The sequence below is a fragment of the Sapajus apella genome, unplaced genomic scaffold, assembly GCF_009761245.1.
Source record: "Sapajus apella isolate SASKATOON/1434 unplaced genomic scaffold, GSC_monkey_1.0 scaffold77, whole genome shotgun sequence".
In the NCBI taxonomy this organism is placed as follows: Eukaryota; Metazoa; Chordata; class Mammalia; order Primates; family Cebidae; genus Sapajus; species Sapajus apella.
Genome location: NW_022437017.1, coordinates 195,354 through 216,146, shown reverse-complemented (window position 1 = coordinate 216,146; position 20,793 = coordinate 195,354). Strand labels below are relative to the sequence as shown.

General features: G+C 42.1%; 1 protein-coding gene across 2 annotated transcripts in view; it reads left to right on the top strand.

The window, feature by feature from the left end:
* The window catches only part of ZNF441 (zinc finger protein 441), a 142,079-nt gene extending 122,283 nt beyond the window's left edge, over positions 1-19,796 (top strand). Inside the window, exons 1-4 of one of the 2 annotated variants that reach the window (XM_032251662.1) lie at positions 4,599-4,796; positions 14,965-15,091; positions 15,676-15,739; positions 17,685-19,796. In XM_032251662.1, coding sequence (XP_032107553.1) covers positions 4,794-4,796; positions 14,965-15,091; positions 15,676-15,739; positions 17,685-19,572 — 2,082 coding nt within the window. In that variant the 5' untranslated portion in view covers positions 4,599-4,793 and the 3' untranslated portion in view covers positions 19,573-19,796. Of the gene's footprint in view, positions 1-4,598; positions 4,797-14,964; positions 15,092-15,675; positions 15,740-17,684 lie in introns of those variants that run through there. The other variant, XM_032251663.1, reaches the window with a different exon arrangement.
* The last annotated feature ends 997 nt before the right edge of the window (positions 19,797-20,793 follow it).

The window sequence follows — 20,793 nt, the reverse complement described above, 5'->3', positions numbered from 1 at the left end:
GGTCAACATAGTGAAACCCCGTCTCTACTAAAAATACAAAAAATTAGCTGGGCATGGTGGCGCGTGCCTGTAATCCCAGCTACTCAGGAGGCTGGGGCAGGAGAATTGCCTGAACCTGGGAGGTGGACATTGCGGTGAGCCGAGATCGCGCCATTGCACTCCAGCCTGGGTAACAAGAGCGAAACTCCGTCTCAAAAAAAAAAAAAAAAAAAAAAAAAACAAATGTAAGATTTTATGTGGACTGCAATTATGGATGATTTATTCACCAAACCACAGTTGACTCTTCAACAACACAGGTTTGAACTCTATAGATCTCCTTATATACAAATTTTTGTCAGAATCTGCTACTACTGAAACAGCAAGACCAACCCCACCTATTATTCAGCCTACTCAATGTGAAGACAATAAGGATGACAACATTTATGATGTTCCAGACTGCAAATGCTACAAATGCTTGCTCACAAAGTTGAACCTTTCACTGTATCTAGGAACTGAATTTAGTTAGGGGCCCCACTAACATAATGAAATCGTAAATATGGTTTCCCTTCCTTTTGATTTTCTGATTAACACTTTTCTCTGCCTTAGTTTATTGTGAGAAAACAATATGTAATGTATATGACATGCAAAATATGTTTTAATTGAATGTTTATCTTACCAGCAAGGCTTCTGGTCAACAGTAGGCTATTAGTAGTTAAGTTGTTGGGGGAGAAAAAAGTTATTTGAAGATTTGTGACTGCATTGAGGGCTGTTGCTTCTAATCCCTGCATTGTTCAAGGGTCAAACGTATCTCACTTATATTCTAAATCTTTGAACAGCATTGGTGACCAAGAAACAGATACCTGCAATTGACTAAGTAAAGACATGATGTCACCCTTACTTATACTGGTCTAGGTTCCGGATGGTTTCCTGTAGCACATCTCTGTAGAGACTCTTCTATGGTGGACCTAACAATGCCCACTCCTCCCAGGTAAAAGTTCACAGCCACATCCTCAAAGGCCACTGAGTCCTGAAACACCCCACATGTGCAGAGGAGGAAAACTGAAACTGACAGCACTGGGAATCTGTACTCACTATGTAAATGTCACATGATGCTGTGGTGACCAAGCATTTATGCAATGACATGGTAATCCAACTCTTACCCTCTTTCTAAACTCATTTTCTCCCAGAATGCAATTCTAATGCTAGAATTAAATGTGTTTGGTAAAATAACAGTGAAATAAGAAAATGCCACTCCTTGGTGAGTTAAAGGAGTGACATCTATTGCCTAGATCATCCCTAATATCCATTTGTACAGGGTATCTGTAGTTCCTGATGTGACAAAGTCCTCCTACCTAATGGGCAGAAGAGTTAACATCAGCAGTCCTGACACTGCATATTGCTACAAATGCTTGCTCACAAAGTTGAACTTTTCACTGTTTCTAGGAACCAAATTTAGTTAGGGGCCCCACCAACATAACCAATAATAGAGACTGAGTATCCCTTAACTATGTAAAAAATATGGCATCTGGCCAGGCGCGGTGGCTCACCCTTGTAATCCCAGCACTTTGGGAGGCCGAGGCGGGTGGATCACGAGGTCAAGAGATCGAGACCATCCTGGTCAACATGGTGAAACCCTGCCTCTACTAAAAATACAAAAATTAGCTGGGCATGGTGGCGCACGCCTGTAGTCCCAGCTACTCGGGAGGCTGAGGCAGGAGAATTGCTTGAACCCAGGAGACGGAGGTTGCGGTGAGCCAAGATCGCGCCATTGCACTCCAGCCTGGGTAACAGGAACGAAACTCCGTCTCAAAAAAAAAAAAAAAAAAAAATATGGCATCTGCTCCCATGGAACATTCCCATGTTCCCCCTGAGAGTTCAGAATTTTGTGATATGCTTGGCAGAGGGAGCATACTTGATTATTCACTGCTAGGTTTGAATGTTTGTCCCCTCCAAAATGCTAGTTAAGACATAATCCTCAATGTGGCACTAATGAAAGGCGAGGCCTTTAAGAGGTGAGCAGGTCTAATGGGTTCAGACCTCATGAATAAATTAATCCATTCATGAATTAATGGCTTACTGAATTAATGAGTTATCTCAGGAGTGTGACTTGATGGCCATATTAAAAAACAAAAGGGATCTGAGCTAGCAAATTCAGCCCATTCTCCATGTAATACCTTCAACCACCTAGAAACTCTGCATAGTCCCCATGACCAAGAAGGCTCTCACCAGATGAATCCCATTTACCCTTGTACTTGCTAGGCTCCAGAACTATAATAATTAAATATTGTTTTTTGTTTTTTGGCTTTTTTTTAGGTGGAGTCTCAATCTGTTGCCCAGGCTGGAGTGCAGTGGCATGATCTTGGCTCACTACAACCTCTGCCTCCTGAGTTCAAGTGATTCTCCTGTCTCAGCTCCCCGAGTAACTGGGACTACAGGTACATGCCACCACGCTCAGCTAATTTTTGTATATTTAATAGAGACAAGGTTTCATTATGTAGGTCAGGCTGGAAGAAATAAATATTGTTTTTTAAATAAGTTACTCAGCTTTCAGGATTTTGTTATAAGCAACAGAAGACATATTAAGACAAACATGAAAAAACCATGCTGAGCACTGGGTCTCTTATGAGCTTTTTTTGGTAGATAACACTTTCCACATTTTGTCACAACTTGTTACTTGAGGGATAAAGTCCATCCAATCTGAATACACTATAGAAGAACATTTGGAAGGTGGCATCTGCTTTTCTCTAGACCAAATTTAGTTAAGTATGACAAAAGACTAATGAAAGCCATCTCACTATCCCAATGGAAAATGAAGCTTTTTGTTGGATAGTAACAAAGTAAAAGAAAGAAGGAAAAAGATCGTACATGTTCTTGGAAAGGACTCAATATCACCTTTCATAAATATCTATGCTAGTCCCTAAATCCCTAAAACAGATGTTTTAGTAGTGAACAAAAATTACATTACCAAATCTAGTAAGGATCAGAAATGTCTAAAAGTGAGAAAAATGTTAGAACAGAAACATAAAATCTTGCCTGGAATACATAAAGGATTCAATGGTGCAATATGCAAGACACTATTAATCAAGAGATAAACAAATAGGAATAGGAAAGTGAACAATGGCAGGAAAACCTAGCAGAGATTTTTTTTGTCTTGTTTTGTTTTTTGAGACAGAGTTTCACTCTTGTTGCCCAGGCTGGAGTACAATGGCTCAATCTCGGCTCACTGCAATCTCCACCTCCCAGGTTCAAGCAATTCCTCTGCCTCAGCCTCCTAGTTGTAGCTGGGATTACAGGCATGTGCCACCACTCTTAGCTAATTTTGTATTTTCAGTCATGGCTAGAGTGGCTGGGATGCAGGCGACCAAGTCCCTAGATTGCACACAACAGAGGGACCTTGGGCCTGGACCAGGAAACCATTTTTTCCTCCTCAGCCTCTGAGCCTGTGACAGGGGGGGCCACCATTAAGACCTTTGACATGCCCTGGAGACATTTTCCCCATTTTCTTTGACAATTAACATTTGGTTCTTCTTGTCACCATAGTTGCCAGTTCCCAATTCATAAGGCTTTAAAAAGAGAGAGAGAGAGAGAGAGAGAGAGAGAGATGGGGTTTTACCACATTGCTCAGACTGGTCTTGACCTCTTGAGCTCAAGCAATCCACCCAGCTCAGCCTCCCAAAGTGGTGAGATTGCAGGCATAAGCCATAGTGCCTGGCCTCATATGCTTTTATATCTGGTATTCTTCATACAAATATGAAGGTGAATGTTTTCAAATTCAAAGTCTAATGTCTCAGCCTTTGATTGGAGCATTTAATTCAATAACATCTAAACCTTGATGGAAGGAGCGTTTCCACACTGTGTTTAGGAGATGGGAGGGCAAACTGAACTTCCAGAGTTAAACTCATTGGTGTCCCTGACACCAATGATGGTCAGAACCTGACAATCCCCAGGTTCTGATCCACCGTAGGGCTCCATTTCAGGAATTATCGTCTGCCATCCAAGCTTTGGAATATGTGTGGTCTCCTGAAAGGGGTTACTTGTGAACTATGGCTGCAGCAGGCTGCTTATCTGAACTAGTTTAAGTTTTTGCCTTATAAAATATTGCCGCCATATAATTCCAGTTTTTCCACACATTTAACAATTTTATTTTGTTGGAGTGTTTTTATCTTCTGCACTGAAAATTAGTAGATTGAGAGATAAGGTGGTAGAAAGGCTTGGCCTATGCAGCCAACAGCCTCATCCAAAACTCCTGATCCCTGGAGGACATCAGGCCCTCTTTAATGCTGTAGTGTGGCCTCAGCTCCCTTCCTGCTCTCAAATCAGGGGACAGCTCCACTTGACAGTGAGTCAGGAATTTCCTGCACAGACTTGTGAGTCCCTGTCCAGGAGGAAGAAGGAGAAAGGCCCCTTTGAGTACAATCAGGACATACTGCCTAAATGCAAATGTCCCCTGGGAGGGGGTCAGGTCACAGCGCAGGGAGGAAGCTAGTCCTGTCAAGGCCTCTGTCTGGAACCTGTTTATCAGACTCTACTCGGTAGATCGCATCTTCCGTTACTCAGTCCCCGGGGGAGGGACCTGGCGCACTATCCAATCAGGGCCGCGGGGCGGGGTCGTGGGAACTGTCAATCAGGCGCGCTACCCGGAGGAGGGTGCAAGGTTCAAAGAGCCCGCCGAGTCTTCTCCACGCCCCTGCGCTGGGCCCCGGGTTCCGTCGCTGAGAAACGCCCTGGAACGTCTGTGGCAGCCTTTGTTGCGCTGGGACCCGCACTGACAGCGTGGAGTCAGAGGGGGGAACCTGGACACCGGAAGCCGGGAAATGGTGAGTGTGTGAGGGCCGGTGTCCCGACGCGTGAGAAAAGAGACTGGTTGGAACCGGCCGGAACCGGCTGTGGTGGCACCGGGGCTTCCCCGCCGGCGACACCCTGGCGCAGCTCGGCCCTCGGTCCCTTCGGCCGCTGGGTGGGGCTGGGCTGGCAGCCGGGACCCCGGGCGTCCTGTCTTGTCCCTGCGCGGCGACTGCGGCCCGGGCCCCCGCGCCCTAGATGGGCAGCTCCGCGCCCGCAGCCTCACGTCTCCCCAGACTGGCCGGCTGTAACCAACACAGGTTCGCGGCCCGGGTCACTGTACCGAGACGATGAGGGCTGCAGCAGAAACAATAGGGGGAGAGGGAGAACACCCCAGATCCGCCTCCCTGAGAGATTTGGGGATGGGGTGTTTAGGGGTCTGGACGGGAGCGGCTGCGGTGTGGGGTCGCAGATTGGTGGGGAAGTGACGGGTGAATCCTGGGACGGGAGGTGAAGAAACCGCATTCTCCTGCTGAGTGGGCTCCCTTGTGGGGTCTTCAGCCTGCTTCGCGCCAACCTTTCCGCTGGAATTCAGGTTCTCAGAAAGAACTCAGCCGACTCTTGAGCAACTGTCAGAGACCTTGTGAAGCCGGCTGTCAGTGTCTGCTGTGACCTGACTCTCAGGGAGGCGGCCCCAGTGAGGTAACAGGGCTGAGGGCACCTGGTTAATATCAACTGCAATCTCACCTCCCTCCTGGCTCGCAGTTCCTGTGAACCCAGTGAGGAGGCTGCACGGTGACGATGGTAGGGTCACCAGGCAGAATCCAGACTCGTGTGTGGGGTTTGTGGGTGGGAGGAGCTGTGATCTGTGTGGTCCCTTGTCCCTTCTTTCGTCCGAAGGGCGATCGTTTCCCCTCCAAGTCTTCCAAAGATGTGAGCAGCAGGGTCTCAAATCTATCACTGTGTTCTCTCATTCTAACTCCTCCTAGGGCCGACAGTAAATCCCTTGGCTTCCAGAGCCTTCCTCAGGCTAACTTTCTCTCCTCAATTCACAGCAACTTTATGAACTATTTATGCCCCAGTTTATATTTCAAAAGAGGCAAGTATTTTCATTGTCATTTTGTTTGTACATGGCAATATGTGGTTCTTTATAAAAGGTTTTGTGTTTGTGAACATTTCACATGTGAGGAAGCAGAGAAAAACCACCTGGTACTTTGCTGTAAAAAAAAACAAAAAGAAATTAATAAATAAAACTTTTGTGGCTGTCCTCCCTTCATCATCCCTAGACAGAGATTCCTTTTGAGAATGTTTTTAGATTAAGGTTGTTCCTCTTTTTTTTTTTCTTTTTTTGAGACGGTGTTTAGCTCTTGTTACCCAGGCTGGAGTGCAGTGGCGCAATCTCAACTCACCGAAACCTCCGCCTCCTGGGTTCAGGCAATTCTCCTGCCTCAGCCTCCCAAGTAGCTGGGACTACAGGCATGCGCCACCATGCGCAGCTAATTTTTGTATTTTTAGTAGAGACGGGGTTTCACCATGTTGACCAGATGGTCTCGATCTCTTGACCTCCCGATCCACCCGCCTCGGCCTCCCAAAGTGCTGGGATTATAGGCGTGAGCCACCGTGCCCGGCCTCAAGGTTGTTCCTCTTTGGAAACATTTTTTTTTTTTCTTTTTTTTAAGATGGGGTTTCACCATGTTGGCCGGGCTGGTCTTGAACTCCTGACCTCAGGTGATCCACTCACCTCAGCCTCCCAAAGTGCTAGGATTACAGGCGTGGGCCACCGCACCCGGCTCTCCTCTTTGGAAACATTACAGGGTGATGAGTCCTCAGCCCATTCTCTGTGGCTTCCTGGTCCTGGATTTCAGAACGGCCTGGGGCTACCCCAGGATGCCCACAGCTCCCAAGTCTCTTGTGTAAAGTGAATATCAGTCCCTGTGTTGCTCCTCCCAGAGGACGGCCTGAGGTGGAGATGATGGGACCTTGTAGGGAAGCAGGATGATGCTCTGTGGTGGGAGGAGTCTCCTGGTATACTCTTCCTCAAGAAGCTACTTCCTTAGGACACTCAGCTTTTCTTCCCCGATCCCTTCCTTGGGGTCAGCCAATTGGATGGTGGTATTAATGGGACAAGACTGAAATGATTCTTCCCTGATGCTCTCAGACTAATGAAGGGAGAAAACTATCCCTAAGGATAGGAAAACCAGCCCCATTGAGGTGGTACAAGAATCTGAAAAGCAAACAATGTAGTGTCTCTTGGGATCGTGGTTACTGAGCACTTCAGTGAGCAGCATGGGGATGAGGGATGTTCTAGGTAACAGGAGGACCTCACTTGACACACTGACACACTCTGCGCCCATAGGGAGGTGGTGGAAGGAGATGATGGTATAAGGAATGCATATGGATCAACCAAATTGAAGAACTGGGAGAAAATAGAGAACTTGAAACTGTGTCAAGGGTCATAAAACCCCTTTTTGGTATGAAAAACATAAAACCACATTCAAAATGGAAGCTGAGATAGCAAACTGAATAAAAATTAATGAAAACTGGAAAGGCTATAGTTAGTTGATCATTGTATATGGAAATGCTAGGCAGAAGATGGATTACTCTCCTGTAGATGACCATTTGTCCCTATCATTTTTGTTGAAGTGTCTCTCATTAGTATCACTGCCTGGCAATACCTGCTGTGTCATCAGTTCTTGTACCTTTTTTTCTTCTTTTTTTTTTTTTTTGGAATTAAAGCTATCCAAATGGTTCTTTTTTTTTTTTGAGATGGAGTTTCACTCTTGTTACCCAGGCTGGAGTGAAATGGCGCAATCTTGGCTCACCGCAACCTCCGCCTCCCAGGTTCAGGCAATTCTCCTGCCTCAACCTCCTGAGTAGCTGGGATTACAGGCACGCGCCACCATGCCCAGCTAATGTTTTGTATTTTTAGTAGAGACGGGGTTTCACCATGTTGACCAGGATGGTCTCGATCTCTTGACCTCGTGATCCACCCGCCTCGGCCTCCCAAAGTGCTGGGATTACAGGCGTGAGCCACCGCGCCCAGCCCCAAATGGTTCTTGTACCTTAAGTAGATGCTCTTGTTGCAGAATTTTCTGTTTTCCAATGGTTTATATATCCATCAGTCTGCTAATATCATACACTCCTGATTATTGTAGTCTTCAAAGGCTTAGCATGTGGTAGAGAAAGACCCTTCCTAACTTAGTCACTTTGGGCTGCTATAACAAATTACTATAGACTGAATGCCTTATAAAACAGATACTAATTTCTCAAAGGTGTAAAGGCTGGGAATCCACTTTCAAGCAGATCTGTTGTCTTGTAAGGGTGTCTTTCTTGATTTGCAGATGGCAGTCTTCCCCTTATGCCGTCACATGGTGGAGATAATGTCTGTAATGCCTGTTTAGTTTTGGTATTAAGGCAGTTGTATTAGTCCATTTTCACACCACTATAAAGAGCTGCCAGAAAAGACGTTTAATTGACTCACAATTCCTCAAGGCTGGGGAGGCCTTAGGAAAACTTACAATTATGGCAGAAGGGGAAGCAGACTCTTCTTACATGGTGGCAGGCAAGAGAGCATGTGAAGGAAGAACTGTCAAACACTTCTAAAACCATCAGATTTCATGAGAACCCATTATTACAAGAACAGCATGGGGGAAACTGCCCCCATGATCCAATCACGTCCCATAATACCTAGGGATTATGTATCCCCTTGATACATAGGGATTATTGGGATTACAATTCAAGATTAGATTTGGGTGGGGACACAGAGCCAAACCATATTATCAGTGTTGGCCTTACAACATGAATTAGAAAGTATTCCCTCTGCTTCTATTTTCTGAAAGAGATTATAGAGAACTGGTGTCACTTTTTCCATAAGTGTTTTCCAGAATTCAACAGTAAAACCATGCTGGCCTGTTCCTTTTTCTTGGGACTTTTTGTTTGTTTGCTTGCTCGAAAAGGAGTTTTGCTTTGTTGCCCAGGCTGAAGTGCAGTGGCATGATCTCACTGCATCTTTTGCCTCCTGGGCTCAAGCGATCCTCCCACCTCAGTCTGCTGAGTAGCTGGAGCTATAGGCATGTGGCACGACACCCAACTAATTGTGTTTTCTGTAAAGATGGGGTTTCACGATGTTGCCCAGGCTGGTCTTGAACTCCTGGGCTCAAGCATTCTGCCGATCTTGGCCTCCCAAAGTGCAGGGATTATACATGTGAGCTACCACACCTCGCCTACCAGTGCATCCAGGCCGGCCTGGGAGTTTTATTATTTATTGATTTAATTTCTTCAATAGTTATAGGCCCTTTCACATTAATTAGTTCTCCTTTCATGAGTTTTGGTAGCTTGTGTGATTCAAGGAATTGGTCCATTCCATGTATTTATCAACTATGTGGGCATGCAGTTGTTTCTAATACTCCTTTGAAGTCCTTTAATATACATGAGATTAGTAATAATAACCCCCTTTCTTCCGAGTTAGTTTGGGTATGGGCTTATTCATTTTATTGATCTTTTGAAGGAACCAACTTTTGGTTTGTTGGTGTTTTCTACTGATTTCTTGCTTGCTATTTCATTAATACCTTCTCTCCTTGTTATTTTCCTCTGCTTGATTTACGTGTATCTTGCTATTCTTTCTTTAGTTTCCTAAAATGGACAGTTTTTAAGCATTGGTTTTATATATCTTTACTTTCTAGAGATTGCATCAATTCTTTAAATTTCCTTCTAAGCACTGCTTTGCTACATTCTAAATATTTTGCTAAGATATATTCTTTTCTTTTTTTTTTTTTTTTTATGTAGAATTTTTTTTTTTTTTTGAGAAGGAGTTTTGCTCTTGTTACCCAGGCTGGAGTGCAATGGCACCATCTCGGCTCACCACAACCTCCGCCTCCTGGGTTCAAGCAATTCTCCTGCCTCAGCCTCCCGAGTAGCTGGGACTACAGGCGTGCGCCACCATGCCCAGCTAATTTTTGTATTTTTAGTAGAGACGGGGTTTCACCATGTTGACCAGGTTGGTCTCGATCTCTTGACCTCGTGATCCACCCGCCTCAGCCTCCCAAAGTGCTGGGATTATAGGCGTGAGCCACCGCGCCCGGCCAAGATATATTCTTTTCTATCAACATTGCAGTATTTATATTTGCTTGAGAATTCTCTTTGACATTTTATAGTTGAGAGGTTTGTGACTTAAATCTGGGTTTTTTTAGGCTTTTCAAGTATGTTTCTGTTATTTATTGCTGCCTTAATTATAATATAATTTGATTGCATACTTTATAAAATTTCTATTTTTAAAAATTTGTTCAAGTGTGTTTTATGGTTGAGAATATGATCTATCTTGGTGCATACTTTATGTGGGCTTGAAAAGAATGTGTAGCCTGCAGGTGTAAAATGAAAGAATCTGTAAATACACATCAATTAAATCCAGTTGATCAATAGTATTCTTGAGTTCAGGTGTATCATTAGTGATTTTCTGCCAAACGAATCTGTCAATTATTGAAAGAGGTGAGTTGTTTTCCTCCAACTGTATTTGTAGATTTGTGTATTTTGCCTTGCGGTTTTAGAAGTTTTTGCCTTATGTATTTTGATGATCTGTGTTTATGGTCATAAATGTTAAGGATTATTATATCTTGTAGGATTGACCTCTTTATCATTATGAAATACCTCCATTGTGTATAATTTTCTTTGACCTAAAATCGTGTTTGTCTGAGTTTAATATCACTGTTCAATATTTCTTTTGATTAGGGCTATAATGGCATATGTTTATCCATACCTTTCTGTTTAATGTGTATGTATCTTTCTGCATAAAATGGTTTTCTTATGCACATTGATGGACCTTCTTTTTCATTATCCTCTGCCAGTCCCTGCCTTTTTACTGTTGAATATAGGTAATACACATTCTATGTCATAACTGATGTAATTGGATTAATGTCACATATATGTTATTGTTTTCTATTTATTGTACATTATCTGTTTTTTCAACTTTCTCCTTTCTGCCTTCTTTCATTTTGACTGAGTATTTATATGATACCGTATTCTTGCTTCTATGAGTATAGTAAATCTATTTGTTTCTTAGGTTTTATTAGTGAGTTCACTAGAGTTGGTAGAATATCATTCACAACTAATGAGCCTTTAGTTTCAAATAACACTATACTGACTTTAGTGCTGGTATAACAAACTGTTCTGAATTCCTTTATTGTATTGCCCAATACATTGCTGATATTATTATGTTGAACAAACCTGTGTCTATTATGTCAGATCAGATAGGTATAAGAAAACTAAAGAACTTCAAATATCTTCATTTAATTCTAAGACTCTTCGTGTATGTGTGTGTGATCCAAATTTCTAATCTATATAATTTTTTTTCTCTCTGATGAATTTCTTTTAATATCACTGGCAAGGCAGTTATTATCCATTATACATTCTCTTGATTTCATTCCTTTTTCTTTTTTTTTTTTTTTTTTTGGGTGGGGGTTTTTTGCTTTTTTTACACGGGGGGGATTGCAGGGCGCGGTGTTGGCTCACCGCAACCTCCGCCTCCTGGGTTCAGGCAATTCTCCTGCCTCAGCCTCCTGAGTAGCTGGGATTACAGGCACGCGCCACCATGCCCAGCTAATTTTTTGTATTTTTAGTAGAGACGGGGTTTCATCATGTTGACCAGGATGGTCTCGATCTCTTGACCTCGTGATCCACCCGCCTCGGCCTCCCAAAGTGCTGGGATTACAGGCTTGAGCCACCGCGCCCGGCTCCTTTTCCTTTTTTTCTCCTCAGTCTAAATAACTTCAATTGTTCTATCTTCATTTTAGCTGATTTTTTACTTTGGTTGCTCACATCTGTTGAACATCTATAGAGAAATTTTTATTTTAGATGTTGTCTTTTGCAGTTTCATAAATTAAATATGGTCTAATTTCTAATTGACATGATTTTATCTGTACATCATTTTTCTGGTTTTCTTTTAGTTCTTTGTTCAACCTTGCCTTTACTTCATTGAACACATTTGAGACAATTTTCTTTTCTTTTCTCTTCTCTTCTCTTCTCTTCTCTTCTCTTCTCTTCTCTTTTCTTTTCTTTTCTTTTCTTTTCTTTTCTTTTCTTTTCAAGATGGAGCTTTGCTCTTGTTGCCCAGGCTGGAGTGCAGTGTCACAATGTTGGCTCACGGCAACCTCCACCTCCTGGCTTGAAGCGATTCTCCTGCCTCGGCCTCTGGAGTAACTGGGATTACAGGCATGCACCATGACGCCTGGCTAATTTTGTATTTTTAGTAGAGATGGGGTTTCTCCATGTTGGTCAGGCTAGTCTCAAACTCCCGACCTCAGGTGATCCACCTGCCTTGGCCTCCCAAAGAGCTGGGATTACAGGCGTAAGCCACTGTGCCCAGCCAAGACAATTGCTTTAAAGTTTTTATTCAGTAAGTCTAATGTCTAAGGTTCTCAGAGATGATTTATCTAAATTAAATTTTTTTCATTGATGAGCCATATTTTCATGCTCTTTTATAGTCTTTGTGAATTTTTTGTGTTGTAAAGCAGACATTTGAATGTTATAATCTGGAAATCAGATTCCCCTTCACTGTTCGCTCTTCTGGTTTGTGGAAGGTTTTAATTATTCCTTTGTTTAGTAACATTTTCAGAGTATGTTTGCAGAGACTGTATTCTCTGTCCAGTGTAGACACTGAAGTCTCTGTTCCCTTAGCTTGTGTTCATCCAGCACTCTGATAGATTTCCTGAATGCCAGCACTAAAAGTAAAAAAGACATGCCAAACAAAAACCTGACCTCTTCCAGTCTTTGTGGATGGCTCTGTGATGCAGCATTTCCTTCTTTTTTTTCCCTCTTTTTGTATATTTTCATTTTTTCTTTGTGTTTTGAAAAAATATCTGTGATGTAGTATTTCTTTTTTTTTGAGACGGAGTTTCGCTTTTGTTACCCAGGCTGGAGTGCAATGGCGCGATCTCGGCTCACCGCAACCTCCGCCTCCTGGGTTCAGGCAATTCTCCTGCCTCAGCCTCCTGAGTAGCTGGGACTACAGGCACATGCCACCCGCCCAGCTAATTTTTTGTATTTTTAGTAGAGACGGGGTTTCACCATGTTGACCAGGATGGTCTCGATCTCTTGACCTCGTGATCCACCCGCCTCGGCCTCCCAAAGTGCTGGGATTACAGGCGTGAGCCATCGCGCCCGGCGATGTCGTATTTCTTGAACACTTAGCTAGACTGTTTAAAATTCTGCTTTAGCCTTCCTTTTCCGTTTTACTAAATCGAGAGATGATGCAAAGCTGAAAATGAGGGCCTCCCCAGGTCTTTTGTGAAAATATGTTCTTTCCAGTGCATGTGTAGGGCATTCTCAATTCTGCCAAATACCTGCGTGCTTTTGAATGCTCTAATTCCTTTTTTTTTTTTCCCTTTTGAGACAGAGTCTCGCTCTGTCATATAGACTGGAGTGCAGTTGCTCGATCTTGGCTCACTGCAACCTCTGATTCCCAGGTTCAAGCAATTCTTGTCCCTCAGCCTCCTCAGTAACTGGAACTACAGGTGCCCACCACCACACCTGGCTAATTTTTATATTTTTAGTAGAGATGGGATTTCACCATGTTGGCCAGGCTGGTCTTGAACTCCTGACCACAAGTGATCTACCCTCCTCGGCCTCCCAAAGTACTGGGATTACAAGCATGAGCCACCATGCTCAGCCTGAATGCCCTAATTTCTGAGGGAATTGTTCTCTCCTTTTTTATTCCCAGGATTTAGATATTCTACCACGTCTTTTTTTTTTTTTTTTTTTTTTTTAAATAAAGACAGGATTTCACTATATTGGTCAGGCTGATCTTGAACTCCTGACCTCAGGTGATCCGCCCACCTTGGCCTCCAAAGTGCTTGGATTACAGGCGTGAGCCACCACACCCAGCCTCTACCACATGTCTTAATCATAAATTGTTGTCCCAGTTGTTTGAAGGTTTTTTATGTATTTTGCAACATTTGGAAGCAGTTCCTGCCAAGCTTGGCCTAATTAGGCACCGTCATTGATGAAATAAAAAAGAGAGCTTTCTTTCAGACCTTTGGATAGTCCACAGATGTATGAAAAATACGAAGGTGCAATAACTTACAAAGAAGAGCTGATCTGCTCTCTCTAGGGATTCACATTGGAAACTTGGGCTGCTGCCTTCATCACTGGCTCTGATGTGAGGAGGGATTGGGACAAGGACAAATAAAAACTCCACAAACCCCTCCTACTGTTTTTCACCTTCCTTATTCTATTTGTTTATCTCTGTGTTAATAGTACAAGGTGCTGAATATTATATATTTACAATACTTTATCTGTTTTTGGAAAGCTGTTGCTTTCTTGGTTAGAAGGTTTTTAGCATTTTTAGATATTTGTGACTTCTGTTAGATTTGGTCATATAATTTTTAATGATGACAAAAAGGTCTGTTTAGGGATTTAGGGAATATTACAGATATTCATGAGAGGTGACATTGAGTTTTTTTTCTAAGAACATACGCAATCTTTGCCCTTCTTGTTCTTTGACATTACTTAATAAAGTTTAAAATTTTTCCATTGGGATGGTAAAATATCCTTATTAGTCTTTTGTCATACTTAACTACATTTGTTCTACAGGAAACCAGTTGCTAGCTTCCACATACTCTCTCTTCATGTAGTCCCATAGCACAGGCTAAATCCCCCAAGGCACAAAGGTCACTCATTACGGATACAGTGACCAGAGTGTTTTTTTCATGGCTGTCTGGCTGTCTTAGTCCTTTGTTGTTGTTGTTGCTTATAACAGAATGCTTTAACCTGGGTAATTTATAAGAAATGATATTTATTTTTTACATTTCTGGAGGGTGGGAAGCCCAGCATCAAGGCTGGGCATCTGGTGAGAGCCTTTGTGCTGGTAAGTCTCTTTTGCACAATAGGTGGTAAGACTTTGTCATGACAAGAACTACAGATTTACTGTAGAAATAGAAATTAGGAGTGATTCAGGCAATAAGACTCACTTTCTTAACTCACCAACAAGAGCTGTGTTCCTATTCAACTGTTACTTTACAAAACATGCTCAATTCTAGCATCAGAATTGCTGTGTGAGATAAAATGAGTGTAAAGAAAGAATAAGAGTGGGTTTACCATGTCCTTGAATAAATGCTTGGAAATCACACCATCATGTGAAGGTTATGAAGTGAATATAGATTCCCAGTGCCTTCAGTTTCAATCTTCCTCCTCTGCACGTGTGGAATGTTTCAGGACTCAGTGGCGTTTGAGGATGTGGCTATAAACTTCACCTGTGAGGAGTGGGCTTTGCTGGGTCCATCGCAGAAGAGTCTCTACAGGGATGTGATGCAGGAAACCATCAGAAACCTGGACTGTATAGGTAAGGATGACATCATGCCTTCACTTAGTCAATTAGAGACATTTGCTTCTTGGTCATCAATGCTGTCCGATGATTTGAAATATGGAAAGGTGGATATAGTTGACCCTTGAACCAGCCACCCAAGCAGTCATACATCTTCTCCCCCACACCTTAACCACTAGTAGCCTACTGTTTATTGGCAGCGTTATTGGTGACATAAACAGTTGATTAATACATGTGTTACATGCCATATGTATTACATGCTATATATTCTCACAGTAAAGTAAGCTAGAAAAAGAAAATATTCATTGTAGGGAAGTAGAACATTATTTAGTATTCATGGAAAGTGCATCATAACAAGTTTTCATTCTCATTGTCTTTACATTGAGTAGACTGAATGAGAGGAGGGTTTAGTTTTACTGTCTCAGGTGTAGCAGAGACTGAAGAAATTTATATGTAAGTGGACCTGTGCAGTTCAAACCTGTGTTGTTGAAGAACTGTAGTTTGGTGTGTGAATTATGCATTCTTGCACTGTACATAAAATCTTATAGTCTTTCTATAATTTTGTAATAATTTATACTCATTTTTCTCATTCTAACTTTTAGGAATGAAATGGCAAAACCTCGATATAGAAGAAGATGAATACAAAAATCCTGGGAGAAATCTAAGGTAATTTGCACTCGCCAGAGAAAGCTGTGTCCTTGGAGTGATTCATAGTATGCTAGAAATTTTATTTTGCTTGTTTTAGAGACAGTGTCTCACTTTGTTGCTCAGGCTAGAATACAGTGATGTGATCAAAGCTTACTGTAGCCTGAGACTCCTGTGCTCAGTGGTTCTCCCATTTCAGCCTCCTGAGTAGCTAGGTTATAGGCATGCTGATACCACTACATGTGGCTAAATATTTAGCTTTTGTAGAGATAGGGTCTTGCTATGTTTGACCAGGCTCATCTCAAGCTCCTGTCCTTAAGCATTCATCCCACCTTGGCCTCTCAAAAGGCAGGTATTGCAGGCATGAGCCACTGTGCCCGGCCCAAAATTTTAAAAAGAAGCAAGGAAAATTAACAAGCCCACCTTAAATTTATTCTTAAAAAATTTTCTTCAGAAATGTATACTGAAATACTTAAATATGACATAGCTATTCAGTGCTTGCAAAATTGTTCTCTTGGAAGCAGTATTAAGAATCCTCATATGGCCGGGCGCGGTGGCTCAAGCCTGTAATCCCAGCACTTTGGGAGGCCGAGGCGGGTGGATCACGAGGTCAAGAGATCGAGACCATCCTGGTCAACATGGTGAAACCCCGTCTCTACTAAAAATACAAAAAATCAGCTGGGCATGGTGGTGCGTGCCTGTAATCCCAGCTACTCAGGAGGCTGAGGCAGGAGAATTGCCTGAACCCAGGAGGCGGAGGTTGCGGTGAGCCGAGATCGCGCCATTGCACTCCAGCCTGGGTAACAAGAGCGAAACTCCGTCTCAAAAAAAAAAAAAAAAAAGAATCCTCATATGAATGTCACTATCTTCAAAACAGCTGGGATCGAGTTATCTTACACATCATTCTGTCCATTCATGTTCAAAGGGGGCTTGAAGCCTACACTTTGCATGATAGTGTTAGAAATGTAAATCCAGGCCAGGTGCCATAGTTCATACCTATAATCCTAACGATTTAGGAGGATAAGGCAGGAAGACTGCTTGAATCCAGGTGTTTAAGCAGCCTGGGCAATATGGCAAGACCCCCTCTCTACAAAAAATACAAAAATTAGCTAGGCATGCTGCCTTACTTGTAGTCCCAGTTACTTGGGAGGCTGAGAGAGGAAGGTTGCTTGAGCCCAGGAGGTCAAGGCTACAGTAAGCCCTGTTCACATCACTATACTCCAGCCTGAGCAACAGAGCAAGACCTAGTTTCAAAAAAAAGAAAAGAAAAAAAAGAAAAAGAAAGCCTGGGCATCGTGGCTCACCCTTGTAATCCCAGCACTATGGGAGGTCAAGGCAGGCAGATTGCTTGAGCTCTGGAGTTCAAGACTAGCCTGGGCAACATGGGGAAACCTCATCTCTACTAAAAATACAAAAATAATCTGGGGCCGGGCGCGGTGGCTCAAGCCTGTAATCCCAGCACTTTGGGAGGCCGAGGCGGGTGGATCACAAGGTCAAGAGATCGAGACCATCCTGGTCAACATGGTGAAACCCCGTCTCTACTAAAAATACAAAAAATTAGCTGGGCATGGTGGCGTGTGCCTGTAATCCCAGCTACTCAGGAGGCTGAGGCAGGAGAATTGCCTGAACCCAGGAGACGGAGGTTGCGGTGAGCCGAGATCACGCCATTGCACTCCAGCCTGGGTAACAAGAGCGAAACTCCGTCTCAAAAAAAAAAAAATAATAATCTGGGCATGGTGGCATGTACCTGTTGTCCTAGCTATTAGGGAGGCTGAGATGGGAGGATGGTTTGAGCCCAGGAGGTGGAGGCTGCGGTGATCTGAGATCGTGCCACTGCACTCCAGCCTGGGCAACAGAGTGAGACCCTGTCTCAAAAAAAAAGAAGAAAGAAAGAAATGTGAATTCAATACTTATTAATACAAAATCATTAATAAACCTTTATTAATGTACTTCTTATTTTTTACAGATGTTTTATGGTAGAGAGATCCTGTGAAATTAAAGATAATAGTCAATGTGGAGGACCCTTTACCCAGATTCAAGATGGTATTGTGAATGAGAAAATGCCTGGAGTAGATCTATGGGAAAGCAGTGAACATACAGAAGTCCTCCTGGGTCATTCATCTCTTAATTGCTACATTAGAGTTGACACTGGACACAAACCATGTGAGTATCCAGAATATGGAGAGAAACCATATACACATAACCAATTTGGGAAAGCCTTCAGTTATCAGCCCTACTTTCAAATACATGAAAGGCCTCAGCATGGAAAGAAACTCTATGATTGTAAGGAATGTGCAACCTTTAGTTCTCTTGAAAACCTTCAAAGACACATGGCAGCACACCATGGAGATGGACCTTGTATATATAAGTTGTATGGAAAAGCCTTCATTTGGCCTAGTTTATTTCATATGCTTAAAATAACTCACACTGAAGAGAAACCATATGAATTTAAGCAGTGTTCTACAGCCTTTCCTGCTTACAGTTCCTCTCTAAGACATGAAAGAACACACAGTGGAGAGAAACCCTATCAATGTGAACAATGTGGGAAAGCCTTTAGTTGTTCCTGTTACACTCAACTATATGAAAGGATCCAGACTGGAGGACAATCCTATGAATGTAAGCAATGTGGGAAAGCATTTTATCATCTTGGAAGCTTTCAGAGACACATGATAATACACACTGGAGATGGACCTCATAAATGTATGATATGTGGAAAAGGCTTTCTTTCTCCCAGTTCAGTTCGAAGACATAAAAGAACTCACACTGGAGAGAAACCCTACGAATGTAAGCATTGTGGGAAAGCATTCTCTGATTGCACAGGTTTTCGGAGACACATGATAACGCACACTGGAGATGGACCTCATAAATGCAAGGTATGTGGGAAAGCCTTTGATTCTCCCAGTTTATGTCGAAGGCATGAAACAACCCATACAGGGGAGAAACCCTATAAATGTGAATGTGGGAAAGCCTTTAGTGATTTCTATTACTTTCGAAATCATGAAAATACTCACACTGGAGAGAAGCCATATAAATGTAAACAATGTGGAAAAGCCTTCATTTGTTGCACTTACCTTCAAATACATGAAAGAATTCACACTGGGGAGAGACCCTATAAATGTAAACAATGTGGAAAAGCCTTTAGGTCTTCCAATTACACTCGAGTACATGAAAAGACTCACACTGGAGAAAAGCCCTATCAATGTAAGCAGTGTGGAAAAGCACTTTCTCATCTGAAAAGCTTTCAGAGACACATGATAATGCACACTGGAGATGGACCTCATAAATGTAAGATATGTGGGAAAAGCTTTGATTCTCCCAGTTCATTTCGAAGACATGAAAGAATTCACACTGGGGAGAGACCTTATAAATGTAAACAATGTGGGAAAGCCTTCAGGTCTTCCAGTTACATTCAACTACATGAAAGGACTCACACTGGAGAGAAACCCTATGGTTGTAACCAATGTGGGAAAGCATTATCTGATCTCTCCAGCTTTCGAAGACACATGATCACGCACACTGGAAGTGGACCTCATAAATGTAAGATATGTGGGAAAGGCTTTGATTATCCCAGTTCAGTGCAAAGACATGAAAGAATTCACACTGGAGAGAAACCCTATGAATGCAAGGAATGTGGTAAAGCCTTCAGTCATTCGAGTTACTTACGAATACATGAAAGAGTTCATACTGGAGAGAAGCCCTATAAATGTAAGGAATGTGGGAAACCATTCCATTGTCCCAGTGCCTTTCATAAACATGAAAGGACCCACAGTATAGAGAAACCCTATAAGTGTAAAGAATGTGGGGAAGCATTTCATTATATCAGTTCCTTTCATAAACATGAAAGCACTCACTAGAAAAAACCCCTATGAGTGCTGAACATATGGGAAAGCCTTAAGTACTTTCAGCTTCTTATAAATACACAAAAAGACTCATGCTGAAAAAAGTTATATGAATATAAAAATGTACTAAAATCTTCCATTTTTTTCAGTACCTTTTGAAAACATGACCAAATTCATACTTAAAAAAAAAAATGCAGTGAATGTGAGGAATATGAAACAGCCTTTCTTTCTCTAGCAAACTTTCAAAGGTGCATGTTATGACATACTAGCAGTGGATACTACTGTAGGTAATGTAGAAATGCATTTACTAGTCCTATTCATTTCAGTTACATGAAAAATTTCAAATTGCAGAGAACCACTATGAATGTAAACAATGTGGTAAAGCATTTAGTAGCTTCAGTTTCTTTTGAATACAGTCCTCCCTAATTTCTGAGGTGAATTGATTCCGGCACCCTCAGGAATACCTATATTCAGAGATATTCAAGTCTCTGACATTAAACAGCATGTTTGCATAGAACCTAGGTGCATTTTTCTGTATATTTTAAATCATTTCTATACGACTTATAATACACAATGCATTGTAAATTCTATATAAATTGTTTTTTATTGTTTAGGGAATCATGACAAGAAAAAAGTCTACATGTTCAGTACAGACACAACTCTCACTGTCCTAAGAACATGTACATGTCAGCAACAATGTTTGGATCTGTGGAGTTTGTGAGTATAAGATCTTTAAGTGTTGAAGGCTCCATCTCCATAATTGCAGCTGCTTTAGCTACAAATATTATAGGAAGCTGTTTCTTCTTTTTCTTTACATCACCAAATCTTCCAGTGGTTATAGGCATTTTGTTATCCTTCAGGTGACCTGGAGCCTTTGTTGTATGACAGGATTGTATCTGAAGATCACATTCTTTAACAATTGTAGCCATTGAATCTATAAAACTACTAGAAGAAAACATATTGGAAATACTTCAGGACATTGGTCTAGGCAAATATTTTATGGATAATACCTCAAAGCACAGACAACAAAGACAAAAATAGACAAATGAGACTATATTAAACTAAAAAGCAACTGCAAAGTAAGGGGAGTTTGCAACAAGAGTGCAGAGAAAACCTGTTGAATGTGAGAAAATATTGGCAAACTATGTGACAAGGGACTAATATCCAGAATATACAAGGAACTCAAACATCTCAACAGGAAAAAATATAAATAATCCCATTAAAAGTGGGAAAAGG